This window comes from Panicum virgatum, chromosome 2N, assembly GCF_016808335.1.
Source record: "Panicum virgatum strain AP13 chromosome 2N, P.virgatum_v5, whole genome shotgun sequence".
NCBI lineage: Eukaryota > Viridiplantae > Streptophyta > Magnoliopsida > Poales > Poaceae > Panicum > Panicum virgatum.
This window is the reverse complement of record NC_053146.1, coordinates 62,101,025-62,123,750: the sequence shown is the minus strand read 5'-3', so window position 1 is coordinate 62,123,750 and position 22,726 is coordinate 62,101,025. Positions and strand designations below refer to the sequence as shown.

The 22,726-nt window shown below is 51.4% G+C and overlaps 2 protein-coding genes and 1 non-coding gene across 4 annotated transcripts; all 3 read left to right on the top strand.

The window, feature by feature from the left end:
• Positions 1–984: 984 nt before the first annotated feature.
• Positions 985–1,056, top strand: TRNAG-UCC. The gene has a single exon. It is a non-coding gene; the product is annotated as a tRNA-Gly (tRNA).
• Positions 1,057–10,605: 9,549 nt separating this feature from the next.
• Positions 10,606–13,113, top strand: LOC120661672 (sugar transport protein MST6). The gene is made up of 2 exons (XM_039940582.1): positions 10,606–10,954; positions 11,400–13,113. The coding sequence occupies exons 1-2, from the start codon at positions 10,822–10,824 to the stop codon at positions 12,845–12,847; spliced, it is 1,581 nt and encodes a 526-aa protein (XP_039796516.1). The 5' UTR covers positions 10,606–10,821; the 3' UTR covers positions 12,848–13,113.
• A 4,837-nt stretch (positions 13,114–17,950) lies between these two features.
• On the top strand, positions 17,951–19,676 carry LOC120661671. Of its 2 annotated transcripts, XR_005670020.1 has the most exons (3): positions 17,956–18,621; positions 18,953–19,410; positions 19,602–19,676. XR_005670020.1 is itself a non-coding variant. In XM_039940581.1 (2 exons), exons 1-2 carry the CDS (start codon positions 18,166–18,168, stop codon positions 19,316–19,318), a joined length of 822 nt encoding a protein of 273 aa, XP_039796515.1. In that variant the 5' UTR covers positions 17,951–18,165; the 3' UTR covers positions 19,319–19,540. The 2 variants fall into 2 exon arrangements, 1 of the variants encoding a protein (XP_039796515.1); XM_039940581.1 differs by lacking the exon at positions 19,602–19,676 and having other exon boundaries at positions 17,951–18,621; positions 18,953–19,540.
• The last annotated feature ends 3,050 nt before the right edge of the window (positions 19,677–22,726 follow it).

Genomic DNA, 22,726 nt, shown 5'->3' with positions numbered 1-22,726 from the left:
CATTGCATAATCCCGTGTTCTTGCCGCCGAGGCCCTGGAGCGTGGACCTGCCCCGGGCACCGACTGACCAATCCCTCCCTGCTTGACCGTCCGTGCTTCTATTGCTCAAACCTCGCTGTCGAGAGCCCGATGACCAATAACTGGCTGAAGGAGACACGCAGCATTGGCATCAGCTTGATGGCTGCGTTTCTAGTTTCCTGTCCCACTCTGAGCCGAACAATCAGGTCAGCCCCTGCTAGTGCTAGACGGAGCATTCGTTTGCTTCAAGTTTCAGACAAGATGTTTGAGTTGGACTTGAGAGATATTAGCCGAGATGGCAGTTGGAGAACATCTACCGGCACCGGCTTCTCGACCTGTCGTGAGAAGCTTCAGTCAAAGTTCCAGAGACAGTGGCCTTTATTCAGACAGGACTGGTTTCTTTTCCAGGGGAAAGTTCAGTAGTAGTTTGTTCCCCAGTAACCACTCAATCAGGCGACCTGCCTTTTCCAGCAGCCATTCACTGAACAGTGAACACATGAAAACGAGTGTCCAACAAGCAAACTAGCAAAGAAATTCTGCTCGATTTCCAGGTTCCAACACAGGCCAACCTTGCAATTGGTCGCACCGTCAGCTGCGTAGTGGCATTGGACCCTGTGAGGGAGGGGGGCGCAGTCCAAGGCAGTTGAGGGAGGGAGGCGCCGTTCTGCAGCAATCAAAAGCTTTTTGTTCTGGAACGTCAATGCTGGAAAGATGTTCCGGGATTCTGGAAGACCGTGAGGTGATTGTTGGGTTAGGTTGGCTACTACATCATCCGGAGATTATGCTATTCTGATGCTGCTTTCTTCCAAACCTTTTTTTTTTTTTGAGTTGACCTGCGTATAGAAAACTTAGCCCTGTGAACACAGGCGCAAAACTACCGTCGCCGTCGGCTGATAATGTAGGGTCCAGGCTCCTGATTCGATGTTAACTATTGTATAATAAAATTAATTTTTTTCGATCGGGAAGGCGTTTGTAGTCCAACGGTTAGGATAATTGCCTTCCAAGCAATAGACCCGGGTTCGACTCCCGGCAAACGCATCTTTTATTTTCCCCATTTTGTGTCGCGCACGGCTCGATGGGCTTCTACGGCCCACCACACCACACAGACCTGTGAGCGTGAAGAGATCCACTAGACCGATCTAGACCAAAATAAACCCATCAAGGGGTTCCCTCGCTTGAACGCACCCAGGCCCAGCACTTTGATGTACTATACTGTTATTTTTCGACCAGAAAGAGCCCAGTGCCACGTCAAGACCCAGCACATTGATGGGCCACAACTCTTCGTTCGACTAGCTGAGCCCAGTGATTGTCTGTCTCTTCAGTAGTCTTGACTCTTGAGGTCATTACCGAGCTCGCATCGCAATTTGAGATCTGAATTTTCACTCTGCTCCCCATGCCGTACGACGTGGACGCTCACCGTCTCCGAATGCGTCGCTGGTCCACCTATCGACCGGTCGGCACCTCTGTATGATCCGAACTGAACCGGACGTCCCGCCTCGCCCCGAGGTGCCTTTCATCATCTCGGTGCTTCTGCCACCTACGTTTCCTGCATGCCCCCACACCACACGCAATCGCAACGCACGGGCCATGGGTATGGTTCACAAAATCACACAAGTGCCAAACCCATGGGATTCCAAATCAAAATCAGATCACAGTCGAGGGAGCACCCGTGGAGAATCCACGGTGATAGCTGACGAGCCACTATAGGCACCCAAGCGTCCGTCCAGCGTGGCCCCGAAATTCTAAGAATAAACCCTTTTCAATTACAAACTGCATGTCATTCTCGGAAAAATGTAGACCAGAATCTCTCTGTCTTTTTTTTGGAAGAATGTAGGCCACAATCCGCACGAGTACGCGTGACTCGGATGGCATTAGTGTTTGGTAACCACAGTTGACAGTACGCAGTCCGCGAGCCTGTGCTCTCCATCTTACTACAAGAGAGATGAGTGAGTGCGGCACCTCTTAAATTTCTCTTTACTTTGGTAATGAAATCAAATTAACATAGTTCGAGAAAGAAAAACGGAGAGGGTGCGGCAGTGCAAGTTTCCTCTCGTGCCGACTTAGATGCTTTTGTTTAGGACCGGGATGAAAACGAGGGAAAACACGCTCGTGTTGCTGACTCAACTATGGAACAATAAACTCGTATACTTTTTACTAATCTATACCTGGAGTAGTAATGATAATTAACCAAACCAAACTTAACTTTAATTGTGGACGCCCGTTTTGCACATGTCGATTCCAAGTATAGTTCAGTCCCTATCTTCCACCAGCTTTATTGAGCTCAGTCGCACTAGGTATGATCACTGGCGGGGCCGCTTCTTTGTTTTGATGTGATGAAAAAGGAATCTGCTTTACATGTACTACTAGTATATTGCCCGGCGGGACGATCAGCTAGCCACACGCGTGTTGAGGCCTTTGCGTGCAGCGACGCGAGTGAAAGAGAGACGCACGCCTTACGTTCACATATTATATGCTCCCAGCTCCCTGTCCCTGACGATGGATATTCCTTCTCTGGATAAACCTGCCTTACCAGCTGGTTGAATGTGACAGTGAAAATTGACAGTCTTAACTGTCGAGACAGCCGTGAGACCGATCTACCGGTGAGAATGAGTGTCCCCAGCATTGACCTTGAGAAGAATCATACGCTCAAGGAAGGAAACTTGCATCGTATCCTCTGGTCTTGAGTGTCACTGTAATTGACTCCTGCTATGGATACATACGGTGTAAACTGTAAACATCTCGCAGGTCAGGTCACAGTGCTTGGTCTTTTTTTCTTTTTGAAGGATTGACGCTTGTGGTCTTGGCCTCTTGGGGGTACGTAGAGCCGTAAAACACACATGAACGGTACAAAAGGGCAGTTGAAGTCTCGTTGTCTCAAAATAAATGAGCGTAACGGCAGTACTTCTTTTTCCTTTTTTTTTTCCGTTTTTCATGCCGGCGAGCTTTCCACGTAAAGCTCAGGGTTTTAGAACTCCGGCTCGGTTACTGGTAGCGGCACATTGTTCATCTGCTGCTGCTTGCTGTCGCGCAGCTCAGTTTCTTCGTAGTACATTAGTGCAATTAGCAAATTGTTTTGGACTCTGAGCAGTTCAAACGGCAGGTAACATATTTTATACTGAATGTCTGAATTTGCAAGTGCTACTAGTTTATTCTGAATTTCCATTCTTGCACAATGGAACAATAGTATTTGAAGCGTCCCTCATAAGAGAAGACTTAAATGTGATACAAACATCAGTCCCAGGAGGCTGATGACACATTTATTACATCAGATGGTACATCACCGTACAACTCTACGCGGTAATGGGCAGTGAAGCGCCACTATCGCGAGGATTACAACTAAAACCCACACAACAACATTAACTACAAAGAGGGGATCATCAGAGTCTTGCGCCATGCGGAACCTCCTGCGGGTGACCCTAATCCACAGGCAAGGCTGGGTGCAGGACGGTACCCTACTCGACGTCTTCGGGAACGTAGTCTGGATCTTCCTCTGAAAAAAATTAAGAATGGGGTGAGTACAAACGTACTCAGCAAATCCAACTACACCCACGGAGGGGGTATAAACAGAATATAATGCACAGGGTAATTCAAGGATAAGGTCAAGGTTTACTTTGCGGAAAGCTAGATTTTATGCAGGGGTTCATTTGAAAGAAAGTATTTCCAAAACCAGTTTTTGAGTAACACATGGTGTTGATCCACACAGGATCCAGGTTTTAAACTGCTACCGGACTTCTCATCCGCCGTAGCACACGGCACAACTGCCGGACACGTTTCCAAAAATAACTCACGCCGACCCATCCCACAATAAACACTAGTTATGTGACCACACCGTAACTCGCCCAGTACCGTGGGCACGACTATTCGAATAGATTTTAACTCTGCAGAGGTGTTCAACTTTACCCACAAGTAAGGTACCACAACTCGATCACCGTAGTGTCGGTGCAGATCCCAACAAAGCCATTACCCACCTTAGCTAGACCTGACTAGCCATCACGGGATACACCAAGGGGTCATTGACCTATCACAGAGGTTTTAATCGGGGCATAAGTCACACAGAGCTAATCTCTTCTCCTTGATCACCCGTTGCTCTCAGCTCTCCTGATGGCTATCAGACTAACTAGTGGGGTTTATGCTAAGCCGTTGCCCATTCAACGGTCGAGTGGTTTGCACGATAGTGGAGTTAGGTGAGATGACACACCAACTCGGTCCTTAGTTGTGACAAGATGGATATCTCCCTTCCTTGCTTTGCCACACAGGCACGAGCACACCCATCGGCAAGTCACCCAGAAATGCCATCCATCCCGTCTAAATTCACCTTTCGAAATTCCACTTTTCTCCCTTCCCACACACAGACACATTTTCTTTATAAAACAAGATGTATTGTGTATGAGGTCCTAAGCGTTCTAGCAGTGATTAACGTCCAAACAACACATTTAGACATTAATCTAGGTGATCAAGTAATGGTTATAACAAATCAAGGTGTGGCTATCTAACCGTGATTTCAGCAGGCAAAACATCTGTAATTTTGTAAAACATGCCAAAAGGTTGTGTTTATAAAAACTAGGACAAAAGCATGCATCAAAGGATGGGATTGAACTTGCCGTCTTCAAAGCCTTCCGGGAGGTTCTGGTCGAAGTACGGTCCTTCGGGCTCAGGGTCGCGGAACTGGTCCTCGTTCGCTTGATTGCAATACTGCTCGTCGACGGGCTCTAATTCATTCACACCGTGATCTACGAGGCGTACAAACAAACACACAATTAAGAAAAAGAAATAAAAGTCTTATCGTTGAGCTCGAATCAGAAACAATTAAGATATGGAGATAAGAGTAATATTTTCAGGCGATTTCCAAATGGCATGGCCAAAATTATGTTAGGAATGGCGCGGTAAAGTTTCAGGTTGATCGGAGGTTGTTTGGCGCATGAAAAGATAGGTCAGAGAGGGGTTTAGGGTTAAACCGGGACTCAAGGGCCTATTTGTAAATATTTCTGAGAATGAAAGGGTTTGATTGTAATTTCTGGGAATATCTGGGGCATACTAGAAAGGTGTAGGGGTTTATTTAAAATTAATTATATATGGTGGGAGGGTTTGTTTGCAAAAAGGGAAAACATGAAGGGTCTTTTTGGAAAAAGGGTTATAAAGGGTGGGGTTCTTTAGTAAATAGAGGGAAGGTGGGGGGTTTGGGAAAAAAGCCCTCCTCCTTCCTCTCCCCACGCTGGAAAACAGGGGAGGGGCGGCACGACGCCGGCGGCGCCTGAGTCCGGCGGCCTGGGGCTCGACGGCCCTTCGGGAGGAGGGGAAAAGAGCGAGGAGGAGGTGGGGGTTCGATTCCCCTACCTAGCTTGAGTTGGGGTGGAGCAGGGAGGGCGGGCCACGAGGACCGGCGGCGGCGGCGCTAGGGGCAGGGTGGTGCTGGGCTGGGCGGCTCTGCGGGTTGTGGTGGCGTTTGCGGAGCTCGGAGGCGAGGCAGGGGTCTCTTTATAGCCGCGGGAAGGCGGTGGAGAGGTGCGGGGCCGGTGGCCAGCTAGCGAGCATCGCGGGGCGCCATTAATGGCGCTCCGGCCGTCGTGGAGCAGTGCACGGGCGGCGAGGCCGGCGCAGGGGTGACGGGACGTCTCGGGCGGTGTGCGGCGTGCGCGTGCGTGCGCTGGGCAGAGCGCGTGGCGGCGCGGCGAACGCACATGGGAGCGGTGCTTGCGTGCGTGGGCGGGGCCAGGAGCAGAGGCGAGCGGGACCGGGGCGGCCGGCGAGCGGCGCGGTCACGCGGTGTGCGTGCGCGCGGGCGGCGCCGAGCGGAGCGGCGAGCGCGTGCGCGCAGCGGCGGCTTGCGCGGCGAGGGCAGAGGGCGGCAGCGGCGGTGCGCGCGTGTGTGCGGGCGGTGCGCGCGTGGGGTCGGCCGGGGTGGGGCGCGCGTGCAGGAGCGGCGTGCGGCGGCGAGCTGAGCAGCGCGCGGGGGAGTGCGGCAGAGGGGAGGGAGGAAGGAGAGAGGGAGAAGAAAAAGAAAGTGGAAAAGAAAAGGGAAAATGAAAAATGAAAAAGAAAAAGGGGAAGGGAGAGAGAAGAGAGAGAGGGAGAGGTTCGCGCCGGCGCTGATCGTGGCAACGACCGCGGGGCCGGTCGGCCACGCCCAGCGGACGCGTGCGCGCGCGGACGAGGCCACAGGGAAAGGGGTCGGGGGGTTGGAAATCGGACGTTTGGAACAGAGAAAGATTCCGGAAATTAGAGTTCAGGGTTTTAGGCGGATTTTGAGCTCAACGATGAAAATTTTTTGGAAAAAATATATTTTAGCGCGTGATTTAATTTTGATAGATTTTTGGGATGTCACAGTATTCAAATGTGACAATGCATACCTCGCATAATGTAGTCGCATGGCCAACGAAAGGTCGCACAATGAGATGCAACGCACCATGCAAAGGTGCAGCAGCTCTCCTCTTTGTCTGCTAGTCTGAAAATTCTTGCCTTCTTGGACTCGGATGTTGATTGGTGGACCGCGGAGTCTAGGACCCCCCACCCCCGAGGGGGCCACCCCCCAGGAGACTATTCAAACGAGGCTGCTTGCAGGGCCCACTTTCCCCAAAAGGTCAGCACGGACCACAGCACCCGCACATTTTTTTGGGCTCTTGCCTTGCCAGCCGACCTGCGGACTGCGGAGCAGAATGCCAGCATCTCGTATCTTATCCCGGCGACAGTAGAGCCCATCGACTTCAAGTAGTCCTCGCAGTCGACTGGTAGCAGCATCCGCAGCAGTGGTTGACCCGGCTGGTTGGCATTGACAGTTTGACACGCGAGGCCAGAAGGAGCGGGCCCATGCGGAGCTGCTGCGTCCACACTTACAGGCTCACATGCACGCGTCTTGGGCTTGACCTCAGCGACCCGTCGTCGCGCGGTGACGCATGCGCATCGACCTCTCCTTCCTCTTGCTCCGATCCATGAGACCATGACCCGCTTCCCTCGCGTATGCGTATCCCAGTCGACCGTTGACTCGGATCGCAGGCGGCCTGCCTCTTCCTTGCACCGAAGACCAGCGGCAGAACGGAAGAGACGACGGGTCGGCCTAGGGCCGCCGACTAGCGTGTCTGCGTTCCGCAAGCTGCAAGAGAGAGTTGTGGAGGAACGAGCATCTTACTCATCAGTAGTACGATCTGCGATGCCTCATGCGTCCATTGTAAATGCCATGTGCCTCTTCGTATTTTTTTGGAAGAAAAGCCGTGTATTTACGGTCTCCTACTGGCATGCCCTACATTTGCGCACGAAACGTACTCTGCTCATTGAACCAGGGTCTGGACCACGAGAAGAACGAAAGTACCCGCTCCTGCTGTGTAGCAGCCCAACCGCACCGCGGCTGCCAGTGCTACAGCAGAGGCTGTGTTTAGTTCCAAAACTTCTCTCTCCAAACTTCACTATTCACTTATCGCATTAAATATTTTACCTCATGTATAGAGCATTAAATGTGGATAAATAAAAAAAATAATTATATAGTTTTGATGTACACGACGAGACGAATTTTTTGAGCCTAGTTAGGTCATGGTAGGACAACAATTACCACAAACAAATGAAAAGTGCTACATTGTTCTACAGTGTTCGATGTAACCCTTTTTACCACCATTTTATATATCTAAACACACCCAGAGACTGACATGGGCAAAGGCAACGACGGCCCTGTTTAGTTCCCACCCCATAAATACCGTAAACGCAAAAAAAGCCGTCACATCGAATGTTTCGACACATGCATGGAGTACTAAATGAAGTCTATTTACAAAACTTTTTGCATAGATGGGCTGTAAATCGCGAGACGAATCTAATGAGCCTACTTAATCCATGTTTTGTAACAGTGGTGCTACAGTAACTATCAGCTAATTATTGATTAATCATGGATTAATTAGCATCATTAGATTCGTCTCGCGATTTACAACCCATCTGTGCAAAAAAATTTATAAATAGACTTCATTTAGTACTTCAAATTAGTACGATTCCAACACAAAATTTTTTGCTTTTATCTAAACATACCCGTAGTTCCGTGGACCAGGTTAGCGCTACTCCCGACCAGGGTTAACCATTTCGTTTTCCGGTGAAATCCCGGTGATCGGCGGAAACGGAATTCCGGAACCGGAATTCCGGTGAATTTCGGCGAATTTCGGTGAATTTCGGACGATTTTTTTTGAATTTTGAATTTTCAAAACGAAATTTTACGAAAATACCGAAATATTTTTTCCCGGTACCGAGCGGAAACGAAAAATTTCGCCAAAATTCGGCGAAATTTCGCCGAAATTTCAAACCCTGCTCCCGACCGTCGAGATCTGCATCATCCGTTTGACCAAATTATAGCAGCTACTGCTTGCCTTACCAAACGATGGCGAGCCTAGGACCGCGACCGCTCGTGTCCCTGTCGCGTCCGGGACGCAGCGACGTCGACGCCAGCAAGCTAGCGTCTCCGGCCGACTCCTCCCCTGCGGCGAGCATTGCCTGCGATCCGGCCAGCTAGCCGGCCCCGGGCGCCTGCGCCTCCGTCGCCAGCCTCCTTTGACTCCGCCGGGGTGCCCGTCGCGCACAGCGACGGCGTAGCGGCGTGGCGTGAGCCAGTGCGAAAAAAGCAGAATCTCTCCCGGCTAATCGTTCCTGACAGGCTGACACGTTCGCGGATCGGGAGATGCAGTTGGCGCACTGGTCGGCACCGGACCAAGCCGATCGTACTACGCGACGAGGGCCATGGTCGTCTCGTCTGATAGCGTATTAGCTGTCCGACGGGTACGCAGCCAGCTCCGCGCATTGTTTCGTCCTTGATTGCGAGTGCCCGGCGCTTGTGTCAAATAATGCCTCCATCATTCGCCCAAGTCCAACTTTCATGGCCGTCCGGTGTGTTCAGTGAATGCAGCCAAGTTGAGCCCTTTAATTCGCATCCTTTGTGGCAGCATGTCACGGCTTCATCATACTGGTCATGTACAACAGTTTAGACGGCTGTCATCTATAAACACATGCTATGTCATGTAAAGACAGCTGAACAGACAACTCATACAAAAGTGTCTATTAAATTGTCTATGGGCTATTTAATGAACATGTAAATTTTAGATCCCACCCAAAACGTGAGCACAGCTAGCAACATTCACAGAATCACCTCGGAGCATGAGCCATGGCCGTCAACGAACGAGTCGACGAGTGGCCATTAAGGTCTTTAGATGCATGCTGTAAATTTTTTGAAAGGAAATCTTTTAACATTTGAAGTACTAAATATATACTAATCACAAAACTAATTGTAGAACTTGTCTGTAAACTTCGAGATGAATCTAATGAGCCTAATTAATCTATCATTAGAGTATGTGTACTGTAGCAATTACTGTAACAATTTAGTGTCTAATTATAGTCTAATTATGCTCATTAGATTCGTCTCGCAATTTACAAGCAAACTATGCAATTTATTTTTTATTTCGTCTAGATTTACTACTCCATGCATGTAAGATTCTCATTCGATATGATAGTTTTGGAATTTTGAATTTTGCATCTAAACAAGGGGTAAGTACAGGGCGTCGAGGGGGGTTTTGCAAAAATCTGCTGCATGTCTATGACTGTCTACGGTGCGTTGTACATGCCCTAAGCGCATGCAGTTATCTGATTTCATCGAGTTATGTGGTTAACCTGATAAACCCCGGCACATCATCCGTTAGGTGAGGTCTGACTGACAACCTAATAAGTGGTAACTGGTGACTGGTGTTGATTTAGTATAAGAGAACAGTACTGCTGGTTGGTTGGCTGACAAACCAACAAACAAAGCGCATGTGAAAAACGGTAGAGCTATGCTTATTCTTTGCAACCGATCCTGTCCTGCCTTATTTCCAGAAAACGGCAGCTACAGTATACTAGTAGTATTATCCTCTTTGTTCAAATTTCCCATTTCGCAGCTAGTTTATTGAATTTGCTCTGGTTTTGACCACCGTTGACCTATCCACATGTGCTCCACACTTTCACGGCCGGTTCCGCGTCAGCTCGACGAGGTGCTTGATCAGCAAGAATCAGGTTCCCCGTTCCGCATCGATGCTGCTACGCTACGCATGACCTGTCGCCGAGTCATCAGCCGGTGGTACACTGGTACTCCAGGATCCAGGCACCAGCGTAGGAGAAAGGAGATTCGGCCCCCAATTGTCCAATCTCCCAAATCTAATTCCGCTATCCATTGCGCGTTTACATTTGCAAGCGAGAAACGGGAGGGAAGACAACGGATAACGGATAGCGTCGCCAGCCCATCGCGGGCGTGTATACGCGCGCCGCGGTGGACGGCGGCGAGGCGGCGGCCCTCCGCCTCCGCCTCCGCCTTCGCCGGCAGCGGAAAGCAGCTGCACCTGCACTGGCAGCGTGTTCACATTAATGGCTGCCCCGGGGTCTTTCCTGGAAGGAAACGGGGGTGGGGGTTGGGTGGGGTCGGTACCCGGATAAAGATTTATCCACGGCCACAATTAATGAACGGGGAAAGGGAGGAAATAAATTTAGTATTATATAAGGAAATAAGGAAATAGAGTTTTATTCAGTGTTATGGAATTATATAAGGAATTTTCTTCTATACAGGGCCCCCCTCTCCCCGCCTATAAATGCGCGCCCGCTCCGCCCCCGTTCCAGCATTGCCATCGTTCGCCTCTGAACTTCCTCTCCCCTGAACTCGTCGACGTTCCATCTCTGGGCGCTCACGAACACTTCCCATTCCTCATCGGTTCGATTCGATTAGTCGTAGGCCTTTCGAGTGGAGCCAGCCTGTGATCTTCTTGGTTCTTGAGAGGCGAAAGCTCTGTGCCTTTTCTGGTTGAGAGGTGAGCTGTCGCAATGGCCGGCGGCGTGGTGGTGAACACCGGAGGGGGCAAGGACTACCCCGGCAAGCTCACCATGTTCGTGCTCTTCGCCTGCATCGTCGCCGCCACCGGCGGCCTCATCTTCGGCTATGACATCGGCATCTCCGGTACGCCCTGCCTCCCTCTACTCCTGTTCATCTTCTTCTTCTCGTTCTTCTTTTTTGTTTTTAAAGAAAAACCATGGCTGTGATTAGAAGAGCCAGAAAGAAAATGCACTCTTTGTTTGCATCTCGCACGCTGCTGCTCTGTTCTTGCGAATCAGAGTATATATTTTTTTCTCGGGCGCAGTTCACCTACCGTGGTGTCGAGAGAGCCGACGCATGATTTTACACATACAAACAAAACTGCAATATTCCCCTCCTTTTCTTTATTCCATTACCCAGATTCTTTGCGAAAGCCAAGAAGAATCTTTCCATGCATCACCTAGTCTTCTTGCAATTAAACGAAAACGAATATTGCCTCAGATCATTCCTTCAGAAAATTAGAATAGTCCTACAAGCAAAATCAGTGCCACAGTAAAGAAAAATACTGACGTTCTGCAATGGTGATCAGGTGGCGTGACGTCGATGAACCCGTTCCTGATGAAGTTCTTCCCGTCGGTGTACCGCAAGGAGCAGGAGGCGGAGCGCAACCAGAGCAACCAGTACTGCAAGTTCGACAGCCAGCTGCTGACCATGTTCACCTCCTCGCTCTACCTCGCGGCGCTCGTGGCCTCCTTCTTCGCCGCCACGGTGACGCGCGTGGCCGGCCGCAAGTGGTCCATGTTCGGCGGCGGCGTCACGTTCCTGTTCGGCGCCGCGCTCAACGGCGCCGCCAAGAACGTGGTGATGCTCATCCTCGGCCGCGTCCTGCTCGGCATCGGCGTCGGCTTCGCCAACCAGTCCGTGCCGGTGTACCTGTCGGAGATGGCCCCCGCGCGCCTCCGCGGGATGCTCAACATCGGGTTCCAGCTCATGATCACCATCGGCATCCTGTGCGCCAACCTCATCAACTACGGCACCGCCAAGATCAAGGGCGGCTGGGGCTGGCGCGTGAGCCTCGCGCTCGCCGCCGTGCCGGCGGCCATCATCGCCGTGGGCGCGCTGTTCCTGCCCGACACCCCCAACTCCCTCATCGACCGCGGCCACACCGGCGCCGCCAAGCGGATGCTGAAGCGCGTGCGCGGCACGGAGGACGTGGAGGAGGAGTACAACGACCTGGTGGCCGCCAGCGAGGAGTCCAAGCTCGTGGCGCACCCGTGGCGCAACATCCTGCAGCCGCGCTACCGGCCGCAGCTGGTCATGGCCATCGCCATCCCCATGTTCCAGCAGCTCACCGGCATCAACGTCATCATGTTCTACGCACCGGTGCTCTTCAAGACGCTGGGCTTCGCCGACGACGCCTCGCTCATGTCCGCCGTCATCACGGGCCTCGTCAACGTCTTCGCCACGTTCGTCTCCATCGTCACCGTGGACCGCCTCGGCCGCCGCAAGCTGTTCCTGCAGGGCGGCACCCAGATGCTCGCCTGCCAGATCGTCGTCGGCAGCCTGATCGGCGCCAAGTTCGGGTTCTCCGGCGTGGCCGAGATCCCCAAGGCGTACGCCGCCATCGTGGTGCTCTTCATCTGCGCGTACGTGGCCGGGTTCGCCTGGTCGTGGGGGCCCCTCGGGTGGCTGGTGCCCAGCGAGATCTTCCCGCTGGAGATCCGGTCGGCGGGGCAGAGCATCAACGTGTCGGTGAACATGCTCTGCACCTTCATCATCGCGCAGGCGTTCCTCCCCATGCTGTGCCGCTTCAAGTTCATCCTCTTCTTCTTCTTCGGCGCCTGGGTGGTGGTGATGACCATCTTCGTGGCGCTGTTCCTGCCGGAGACCAAGAACGTACCCATCGAGGAGATGGTGCTCGTGTGGAAGTCTCACTGGTACTGGGGCCGCTTCATCCGCGACGAGGACGTGCACGTCGGCGCCGACCTCGAGATGCACGGCGCCAACGGCAACGGCAAGCTCGGCGGCGCGCAGTAGCCCGGACGTCGCTCGCTGCTGACGGTGTCGGGCAATAATCTACTCATACAGAACTACTCCGGGTTTAGCGGGAAATTTCAAAAGTTTAAGGATTCATCACTGTATTATAAATCGTCGCATTAGGTAGGGTGACTGGATGTTGACCGTTGGTCAACAAGTCTTCGTTTCCTGTCTTCTTTCTCTTTATCTCAAGATACTCGATGTGGGGGGTATGGTGTGGATCAAATCAGATTTGAATATGAATGCAAGTTGCAAATTTAAAACTCTGCCTTTTTCCGTGTGCATGGACTCTTGCTGACTACTGGGTACTGAGTTTCAGATCCACAACAATTAAAGCTGACAGTTGCATTGCCGAAAAGATAAAATAGTATGGTGTGGATCAAATCAGATTTGAATATGATTGCAAGTTGCAAATTTAAAACTCTGCCTTTTTCCGTGTGCATGGACTCTTGCTGACTACTGGGTACTGACTTTCAGATCCACAACAATTAAAGCTGACAGTTGCATTGCCGAAAAGATAAAATATAAAATCACGGCGTTTTGATTGATTTCACATGGTGACCAAGATCAATGAGCATGAGTTTTTTAGGGTGAGAGTTGAGGAACTTCTTAAAAAAGAGAGAGAGTTGAGGAATTCAGGAAAACTGCTGCAAAATAGTACTAATGTTCGTTCAGACATGTGAGCGATTTCTAAAGGAGCCGTATGGTGGGCCTGTGGCATGTATTTCCTCCCTGTTTACTACCACGACAGCAAAGCTATTCACATCTACCGATCGATCGATGCGCCCGGATAAGCATGAAGCTTCCATTAGGCGATGAAAATCTCTTCAGAGGTCGTTCGCGCTTCAGAAGATGAGGCGATGGAAGTGGACGGGCGCCTCCGAGAATCATCGCCATTTCCATCCGCGGACGGGCTCACGGGAGCTGCCTATGATTTGGCATGAGCTGGCGAAGAATCCGTGGAAGAAGCCAGCGAGTATCAGAACATGCATGATGAAACGCGAGCCCTTGTTCGTTCTCCTCTTCCCTTTCCCTTTTCCGTTTTTGCTTCGCTTCACGTGGAACCTGGGCGGTGTCGCGTCCGGATCCGATCAATCCCTGACGACGCGCCCTGCTTGGTTGGAATTAGATGGAAGGGATAACGACGCCGTCAGCGTCACCGGCCAGGCCTCCGCGCCGGCTCTTCAGGGCGCCGCGCTCCCGCGGCAAGCTGACACGCGGCCCGGCCAGCTTACCAGCAGCTGCGTCAGGTAGGAGGACTGACTAGGCGTATGCGCGTACTACGACGTTGCGCTGTGCAGCATGCGTGATCCATTGCCTCAACTACTACTACTAGCGACTTTTGTGGAGAGAAGATCTGCAAGCTGGCTTTTAGAACCTCTGCCAGGTCGGCGTTGGTAAGCGATTTCGATCATCCAAAAAGAAGCAATGTAAACGCGCCGCGCATGATCTCGGAGTAGAACATCATTGTACGAATACGCTGCTGAACTAAACCTCTCACCACCACCGCTTCCCTTAGTAACTACGCATTGAGCACATCGCTAGCCCACAGAACAATGTCGAAAAAGAAAAGAAGCGCGTCCTCCGTCTTATCCACGACAGAAGCAGTGCTACATCACGGAATCAGGAGCGAGAAGAGCGTGCCGGAGATAAACACAAAGGCAGGCAAATAGAGCCACCAACTCGGCGGGCCATCCATAATCCATTCTCGCCGGGCAGCAGCAACAACAACAAGTCAACAACAGGCGAGGAGACGAGATGAGTCCTGTGGCTGTCCACTGCTGCTGCCTGCTACTACTTGCAGCATCGTCTCTTATCCAGTTTATTATCCACGCCCGTTTCGGTCTCATCCGGGGCCCAAAGTTCTCCCGTGCTCCCGGATCCGGAAAAGCGGGCGAAGGCGGATCGAAAGAAGCCCATGCCTAACGCAACGAGGGCACGAGGCCGCCCAAAAAGACAGTACCACCAACCCATCCAGCAGATTTCGAACGATGGCGACGTGCTTGCTCAGGCGAGCAGCGGCATGGCCGTCACGAGCTCGCTCGTCGTCGTGGCGAGAAAGCGATCGAGAGGGCGGGGCTGGAGAAGCCGCGGCGCCTGGGCCATTCCGGATTGCGGGATTAGATTAGGCGGATTAATTGCGCGCACGCGGACGCAAATGTGCGTGACAACTTTTTCCAGGAACCTGCGGTTGTTGGCGCGGCGCCACGGCGGATTACGCAATGTGATCCGGATAAATTTGTGGATAATCCTTTGCTCTTTTTTCTCTCACCCGGCGGGCGTGTAAAGTGACCGGCCGATCCCGGCCAGCAGCTGCTCCCGCCTCCCAGCGCCCATCTCCCACCAGCCCACCGCCATTTCTTTTTCTCCCCTTCCGAGGACGCGCGGCGCGCACACGTGACGGGATCCGATTCGGGGCCGCTCCACCGGCCGCGCGTTTCTCTCACACGCAACGCGGCATCCGATCATCCGATCCGTTGCCATGAACAGCCTGCCATTAATCAGGCGACGGGTCCGTTTCGTCAGCGTATAGATCACCTGGCGTTGGGTCGCCTTCCAAGTCCCAACGGAGCTGCAGGCCGGACGGCCGATTGGCTGGAGCTGAAGCTGATCGTGGGTCGTGACCGCGCTTCTCTGTAAGTCTGCAACCTTAGCTACTACGTACACGCCGCGTGTCGCCATGTCGGTCGGGTCGCCAGCGTCGCCGACGCAGGCCATCGATCTCGGGACGGCCGTGCACAAGTTTCCTTTCTGATCGGATAGATGAACGGTGTTCCTTTCCGTCAACTGGATCACACTGAAACGTTGGGTATTAATGCCGCTGGCTTCGTGCCAAGCTGTGGAAAAAAATGGCCCTGCCGTGTACAGTTTTTGGAGTCGTGGAAGTCAAGGACCTGATGACTCACCAAGCACCTGGGATTGATCCCGGCGGGGGCTCGGCGACGGCGACCGGCCGCCGCAGTCAGCGGATTGCCGGGGGCGGCTGGTGCTGCCGCGCGCGCGGCCTCGCGGACGAGGCGAGTGCGCCACGGTGGGCCGCTGATTGTTTTTTTTTTGAGAGGACCTACGGCAGGCAATTGCCGGCCTGAACATATATTACTCATGCAAGTATTTGCATACAGGGGATTTGTGAAAGAATGAAAGTGTGAGAGACTGGAGATAAAATCAACCTATTACATGCTCAAAACTATCACACCAGCTGCGAAGTGCAGCTTTACAAGAGGGGTTCTTAGCTCGAAACAGCCACAGACTTAGATCATTGATGAAGCCACGTAGCACACCTCGCGCCGGGGTCTCCACATTATCAAAGGCCTTCTGATTCCTCGCCTTCCAAATGTTCCAAAGAATGCACGTAATAATAGTAGATCGATCCTTCTGGGTGTTATCTCGGAACACCTGATGGGCCCAAAGATCCGGCACCTGAAGACTTGAGAAGGAGTGTAGAGGCCATAACATTGACCAGACTTGAGCAGCTCTTGGGCAGGAGAAGAAGATATGTAGCTGATCTTCCAGTTGGCCGCAGGAAACACAACTAGCAGAGGTGGTGATCTGCCGATGGAAAAGAAGAACATGGGCCGGTAGCCTCTGTTGATGGACCAGCCAAAGGAATTGCTTGGCCTGAGGTGTAGCAAAGTTGTTCCAAAATGAGAGGAGCAAAACAGTCAAGTGGTTGTGATGGCGGGTCCGGTCTCCGGAACACCGGGGAGGCCGGGGGAGCCGGCCGCCCCACGACGCCAGCTTGGAAATGGAGAGTTGGAGGCCGGGCAAAAGTTTCGGCTCTCCGTAATACACGCATGCGTCAGCCGCAACGACTCCAAAGTTCAAACTGCGATGGTGCACGTGCGCCGGACGCCGGCGTGGGATAAGATAAAGCTTCACTGCATGATGCGAGTAATTGACTTTGTGGCCTGTCTGTCTACGGATACAACAAAACATGGCAGCTGGCGGGCAACCCAGCTAGCTACAGCCTTGATTTTAGATTGTGATTTGTACGGTACTTATGCAAGATATCTAACTTTCTTGATCGCAAGAACAGCTAGCTAATGGAACCGCGAGAGTCGAAATGGATCAATTGGACTCTTCCGCGAATGCAAATCTTTCGGGCTCGACCTTGAAGCCGAAATGTGGCCCAAACGAGTTCGAAATGCGTACTTCCCACCTGAAATACAGGCCAGGCCTCGGTAGCCAGAGCCACGCACCACCATTTTCAAAGCGAGCTGATAATAGCGTCAGTCCCAGCCCAGCCCAGCCCACATAAGCCATGGTACTTGGCCAGGCACACCCAAAGGCGACAGTGCCCACCGGCCGACGGTGCCGATCAGGTCGGACGTCGACGTACCATCAGGTGCGCCGCCGCACTCGCCACCGCGCGCGAATTGAAATCCGATCGCTGTCTCCCCTCGCTAGCAAACGCTATGGCCTTGTTCGGCGTGTGCATTATACACGCATCCAGTGACGGATCTAGAAAAAATATTAGAAAGAATTCTTTCACTTTATCTTCTATTTATATTTATTTCTTTCAAGTTTCAATGGCTATAAATTTATAGAAGAAATTTTAGAAGGAACTCTATGCTTCTAGCTCGGGTAGAAACTGAGCTCTAGCCCCGGCTGATCCGGTGCTAGGTCCGCCACTGCAAGCACCATCGCGGATTGATCAATTAGATGGTGCTCAACGTGGCCTTGCTGTTTGTGTGCTAAACAAAACGAATCGAGGCACCCCGGCTGGCAGCGGCGGATCCAACCACTCGCCGACACGGTCGTCGCCGCGCCCACAAGACACACCGACCGGACCAAGCAAAGCATGGCATCCCTTCGATCGTGAAAGCAAAAGGCGTGCTCCACGGCTCCCCCTCTTTCCTCTCCTTCCATTCCCCTAAAGCCCGAAGAACATGGCCACAGAATAATGTAATTACAGATCGCACTGAACCGGTGATTCTACATTTGGAAGTGCAAAGTCCGCAGCAGAAGAGATAAAAAAAATCTGAGAAAAGAAAGAGGAGCAGCAGGAGCTGGAGCTGGGAGGTTAGGCCGGCACGAACACACATGGCGGCTTGCAGCCGGCGAAGATCCAAGGAGGAGTTGCGTGCTGACAGGCTGGTGTCCTGTTGCCGTCGCCACCACCACGTTCCGTGCCACCCACCTAGCAGCTGCCCCACTAGGCACCACACCGCCCCGGGACACCTACTACTACTTGCCTTGCCCGCCACACGCCATCGCGCGAGCGAGCTCATCACTTGATCCCTGATCCCCTCGTTCCCTTCACCACGACGTTCCCCTAGCCCAGCTGCACCGCACCACTACCGCCGGCACCACCACCGATGGCGCCGCGGCTGCTGGCGTGCTTCGGCCGCAGGGGCGGCGCCGCGACGGCGGCGGCGGCGGACGAGGCAGCAGAGGACCCGCAGCAGCTGGCCGCCCCGGGCCCGGTGCTGGTGGAGCTGTTCGCGTCGCAGGGGTGCGGGGCGTCGCCCGAGGCCGAAGCGCTGGCGGCGCGGTTGGCGCAGGACTCCGCGTCGCAGGAGAGCGGCGGCGGCCCCGCCGTGGTGGTGCTGGCGTTCCACGTCGACTACTGGGACCACAGTGGATGGAAGGACCCCTTCGCGTCCAGCGCCTGGACCGTGCGCCAGAAGGCCTACGTGGAGGCGCTCCGCCTCGACACGCTCTTCACGCCGCAGGTCGTCGTGCAGGGCCGCGCGCACTGCGTCGGCACCGACCAGGACGCGCTCGCAAAGGCCGTCCGCGACGCGCCCAGGTACCCGGCGCCCGCCATGAAGGTAACTAGCTACCGGCATGTCCGATCTTGACGCCACCATGTCATCTGCTGCACGGATAGAGGTCAATCGATAGTGTACGAACTTGTTTAGTCAAGTGGTCTGCAAATTAAGCAGAAGGAGGATGTTCTGATTGCCTTTTTTTTAAAAAAATATTCTGATTGCTTATTGCTGCAGAACGCTCATCAACCACTGTTCTTATGCTGGATCTGCAATCAACAATAATTCAGATCCACCGTATACGTGTTCTGTAGATGGGGTGCCATTGTCACTGTAGACGCAATGTCGAAATCACGACCTGGATACCTGATCCGATCGGCGTGCGTGCGTGCAGGTGACGTTCCAGCGGCCGAGCCCGACGACGCTGCAGGCGTCCTTCACGGGCGCCCTGCGCAGCCGCGTGGAGGGCGCCGGCGGCGCGAGCGTGCTGGCGGCGCTGTACGAGAGCGGGCTGGTGACCGACTGCGGGCGCGGCGAGAACAAGGGCAAGTCGCTGCTGAACGACCACGTGGTGCGCCGCCTGGAGAAGGTGGCCGCCGTGCGGGAGGGCGCCTCGGCGAAGAAGACGGTCTCCGGGACCGTCCAGTTCGCGCTCTGGGACGGCTTCCGCGCCGCCAAGTGCGGCGTCGTCCTCTTCGTCCAGAACGCCGCGCTGCAGGTGCTCGGCGTCCAGCACTTCGACCTCCCCGACAACGTCTGAGTGAGGCTCCGATCGGCTGTGAGGACGCTTGCATTTGGTCGAGTGTGGTGCGTGGTATTCTTTGTACGTACTAGCGTTTGATTGGCGTGTGTATTGTATCCAATGTTTTAAATAACCGGCTAAGACATTTAGCTATTTATGTCCAAAAACAAGCTATAACCGGCTATAGCGGGCTATAGCCGCAGCTAAGAGCTAAGTTATACATGAAAAATCTTAGCTAAATCTCTCTCAAATAACTATAGCAGGAGATAGTGGAAGTTATAGCCGGAGATTTAAAACCTTGATTGTATCGTATCGTAGTACAGGAGATTACTGGATGGTGGTTAGATGGAAACCTGAGTATTCTTTTCCTCTGCTATACTGTGCTTTTTTTTTATTCAAATCACTAACACGTTAGACAATATTGGGCAAATCGCCCAAAACAAAGTCTTGGGACTTAGTTCATAAACACTTCAGAACCAGAAGACAACACATACACTCCATGAAAAGCTAAGCAATCTGCCACTTTATTACAGCTTCGATTATACACAGAGACAGTACAGCAGGAGAAATCGTCACACATAATGTCTCGTATCTGATACACCAAACCACCAATAGCACTCTGATCAACACAGCATGATTTCAGAGCAGAAGCAAGGACGGTAGCGTCCATCTCCAAGATTATTCGTGTCATACCAAGATGTGCTGCCTGAAGGATGCTCTTATACACTGCAATAGCTTCAGCTTGCAAAGATGCTGCTGCGTAGGTAATATTACCCGCTCCTGCAGCTAGAACCTCACCGCTACTGTCCCTTACAACAAATCCCCAACCCCCTGATCTGCTACTCGGATCGAAAGACCCATTAGAATTAATTTTGTAAATGTCTGCAGGGGGTGGTTTCCAACTATACCAGGCCACAGCCGTTTGTTTCATTGTGTTTCTCTCCAATTTTTGAACCTCCATCAAAAAATAACATACAGAGATACAAATCTCATTCGCACTCTGCATCGTCTCACCTTCATTGACCTTGTTTCTTGCTGACCACCATCTCCAAAGAAATATAATAACTTTTCGTTGTATGTGTCTATCAAATCCCCAAATCTGCTATACTGCGCTTGGTGGCAATGGATATCTTGTTCAAGTACGAGCCTGTTGGTCAGTTTCTCTGTTGTGTACTTTCTGTTCGTGTGTGATATGGGCCTGGGTTGATGATCATATCAAGCAAGCCCGCGATGCATGGTTATGGGCCCCTGGGCTGCAGCGCGTTTCTGAAAGGACCTTGGACTTCCGCCGTTTTTTTCTATTTTTATATTTTTTAAAAACATTTTTTACAAAAATATATTTTTGGTTTCACAATTTACGGTTTTATACCGGGCGGCCGGCCCCTGCCGCCCCTGCCAGGCGGTAGGGACCTATATATAATTAAAATTTGAGTGCTATCGCATGGAGGCCCCTACCGCCCGGTGGAGGGGCGGCAGGCAGGCCGACCGCCCCGCAGGGGGGCGGCAGGCTCCCCCCAATATAAAAGCAGAGGCCCCCCACACCTCCATTTGCAGCAAACAACATGCTGAGTGGTGTTTCTTTACATCTTGCATTGTAATACCTCAAAACAGTGTGAAATCTTTAAACTCAACTAATTTTGACAACACCATCTCTATCGTACCATCCGCTAATAGATCCAATTTCTTACTGATTACAAGATGTGTCACGATCTCAAGTATTATACTAGATTTTTTTCGGTCCATGAAAATCCTTCAAAATTGGAGGTAGCCATTGACTTATGCTGCAATATTTAGAAACAAGTTTAATACTATATTTCACTATCCAAAACTTAATTCTATTTTAATTTATAATTAATTTAGAAACAAGTCTATAATAAACTGAAATTTTAATACTGAACTAAAATTTTAATACTATAGTATTAATTAAATTAAATTGCTTTACAATATTAATGGATTCATACGTAACTTACCTGCAGATCACAAGTGCGGAATCCGGCAGGGCTTCGATGTTGTAACACCCTCCCTCACCCCCACGTCTCTCATTTTTCCCTCTATGGATGTTGTTTGCTGTAAATGCAGGTGTGGGAGTGGGGAGGGGGGAACCTCATCTTTTATATTGGGGGAGCCTGGCGCCTCCCTGCCGGGCGGTCAGCCTGCCTGTCGCCCCTCCACCGGGCGGTAGGGGCCTCCATGCAATAGCACTCAAATTTTAATTACATATAGGTCCCTACAGCCCGGCAGGGGGCGGCAGGGGGCCTACCGCTGCCGGGCGGTAGGGGTATAAAACTGTAAATTGTGAAACTAAAAATATATTTCTGTAAAAAATGTTTTTAAAAAATATATAAAAAAAAGGCGGACTTCCGTTGGATATGGTTCGTTGCGTAGGTTTTAATTTTTTTATTCGTTGCGTTTAACGGAGTTCCTATCTATTCCGGAAAGAAAGTTTTATATGAATTTTCAAGTGTTTGAGATTCACAAATACTCTGGACTGTTTGGATGGGTACGCAAATACTCTTGATCGTTTGGATGGGTGCGAACAGGAAGAAGCGGCCCCAGTGTTATTTTGATTTAATGTAACAAAATGAGATTCAACATAAATATATATACTTTCGACTTTTGTAAACTATTTTTGAAATACAACATCTCCAATATACTATTTCAGCATTTTAATACACCACTTCAGTGTTTATAAATATTGTTTCAACATGACCATAGAAAACGTCGAATCTAGTCTATTCGAAGTGTTGAATCTAGTATTTCGGAATGTTGATTTTAGTGTTTTGATGTTTTCAAGATGTTGGGTATAGTATAGCTAGCTTAACATCCACTCATGTTCTTTTTTGCAGAGAAGAAAAGTGAATATCACCATCTTTACCAGAGGGTGACAGAAAATAATGAAAAATTGTGTGTGTCCGGCACTCTGAAATTCTGCACTCTAGCGGCCTGCAGCAAACCACTTCTGCTTAGGCATATTTTTTTTTCTTAAAGCCTTGAAAGAAAACATCACGCGTGGAATATGGTCTCTGGGCTGCATGCTTTGTGTTTTCTGGACCTATGTGATGTGCAAACTGGGCCGGTAATGGATCTAAGATACATAGCCTATCTATCGAAAGATGGACTAGCAGCGAGTGCCCGACAGTTTCACTTGGATGTAAAGATACCCGAACTGGGTTGTAAATGCCGCGAGGGTGATGCCATGTACCAACAGTAATGTATTCAGGTGAGCTGAATGAATGGTTCCTTTTATGGTTAATGCTGGGTCTAGGCATGTCTCCATTACTGAAAGAAATTGTTGCTTTACGTGAATCTAGCTACTGTCTTGTGGTACAAAAGGTCTGAACATTCACAAAGGTTATTCATAATACATGACCCAAAATCACCTGGATCAGCTGCGGTGAAAACAAACCTTTGGTGGAAACAAATCAA

What these genes read in the sequence shown, in the direction of transcription:
- LOC120661672 (XM_039940582.1), top strand. Translation starts at nt 10,822, where the DNA reads ATGGCCGGCGGCGTGGTGGTGAACACCGGAGGGGGCAAGGACTACCCC. An exon ending in CTATGACATCGGCATCTCCG is followed by an intron (nt 10,955 to 11,399) that starts GTACGCCCTGCC and finishes AATGGTGATCAG; the next exon opens with GTGGCGTGACGTCGATGAAC.
- LOC120661671 (XM_039940581.1), top strand. Translation starts at nt 18,166, where the DNA reads ATGGCGCCGCGGCTGCTGGCGTGCTTCGGCCGCAGGGGCGGCGCCGCG. An exon ending in ACCCGGCGCCCGCCATGAAG is followed by an intron (nt 18,622 to 18,952) that starts GTAACTAGCTAC and finishes GCGTGCGTGCAG; the next exon opens with GTGACGTTCCAGCGGCCGAG.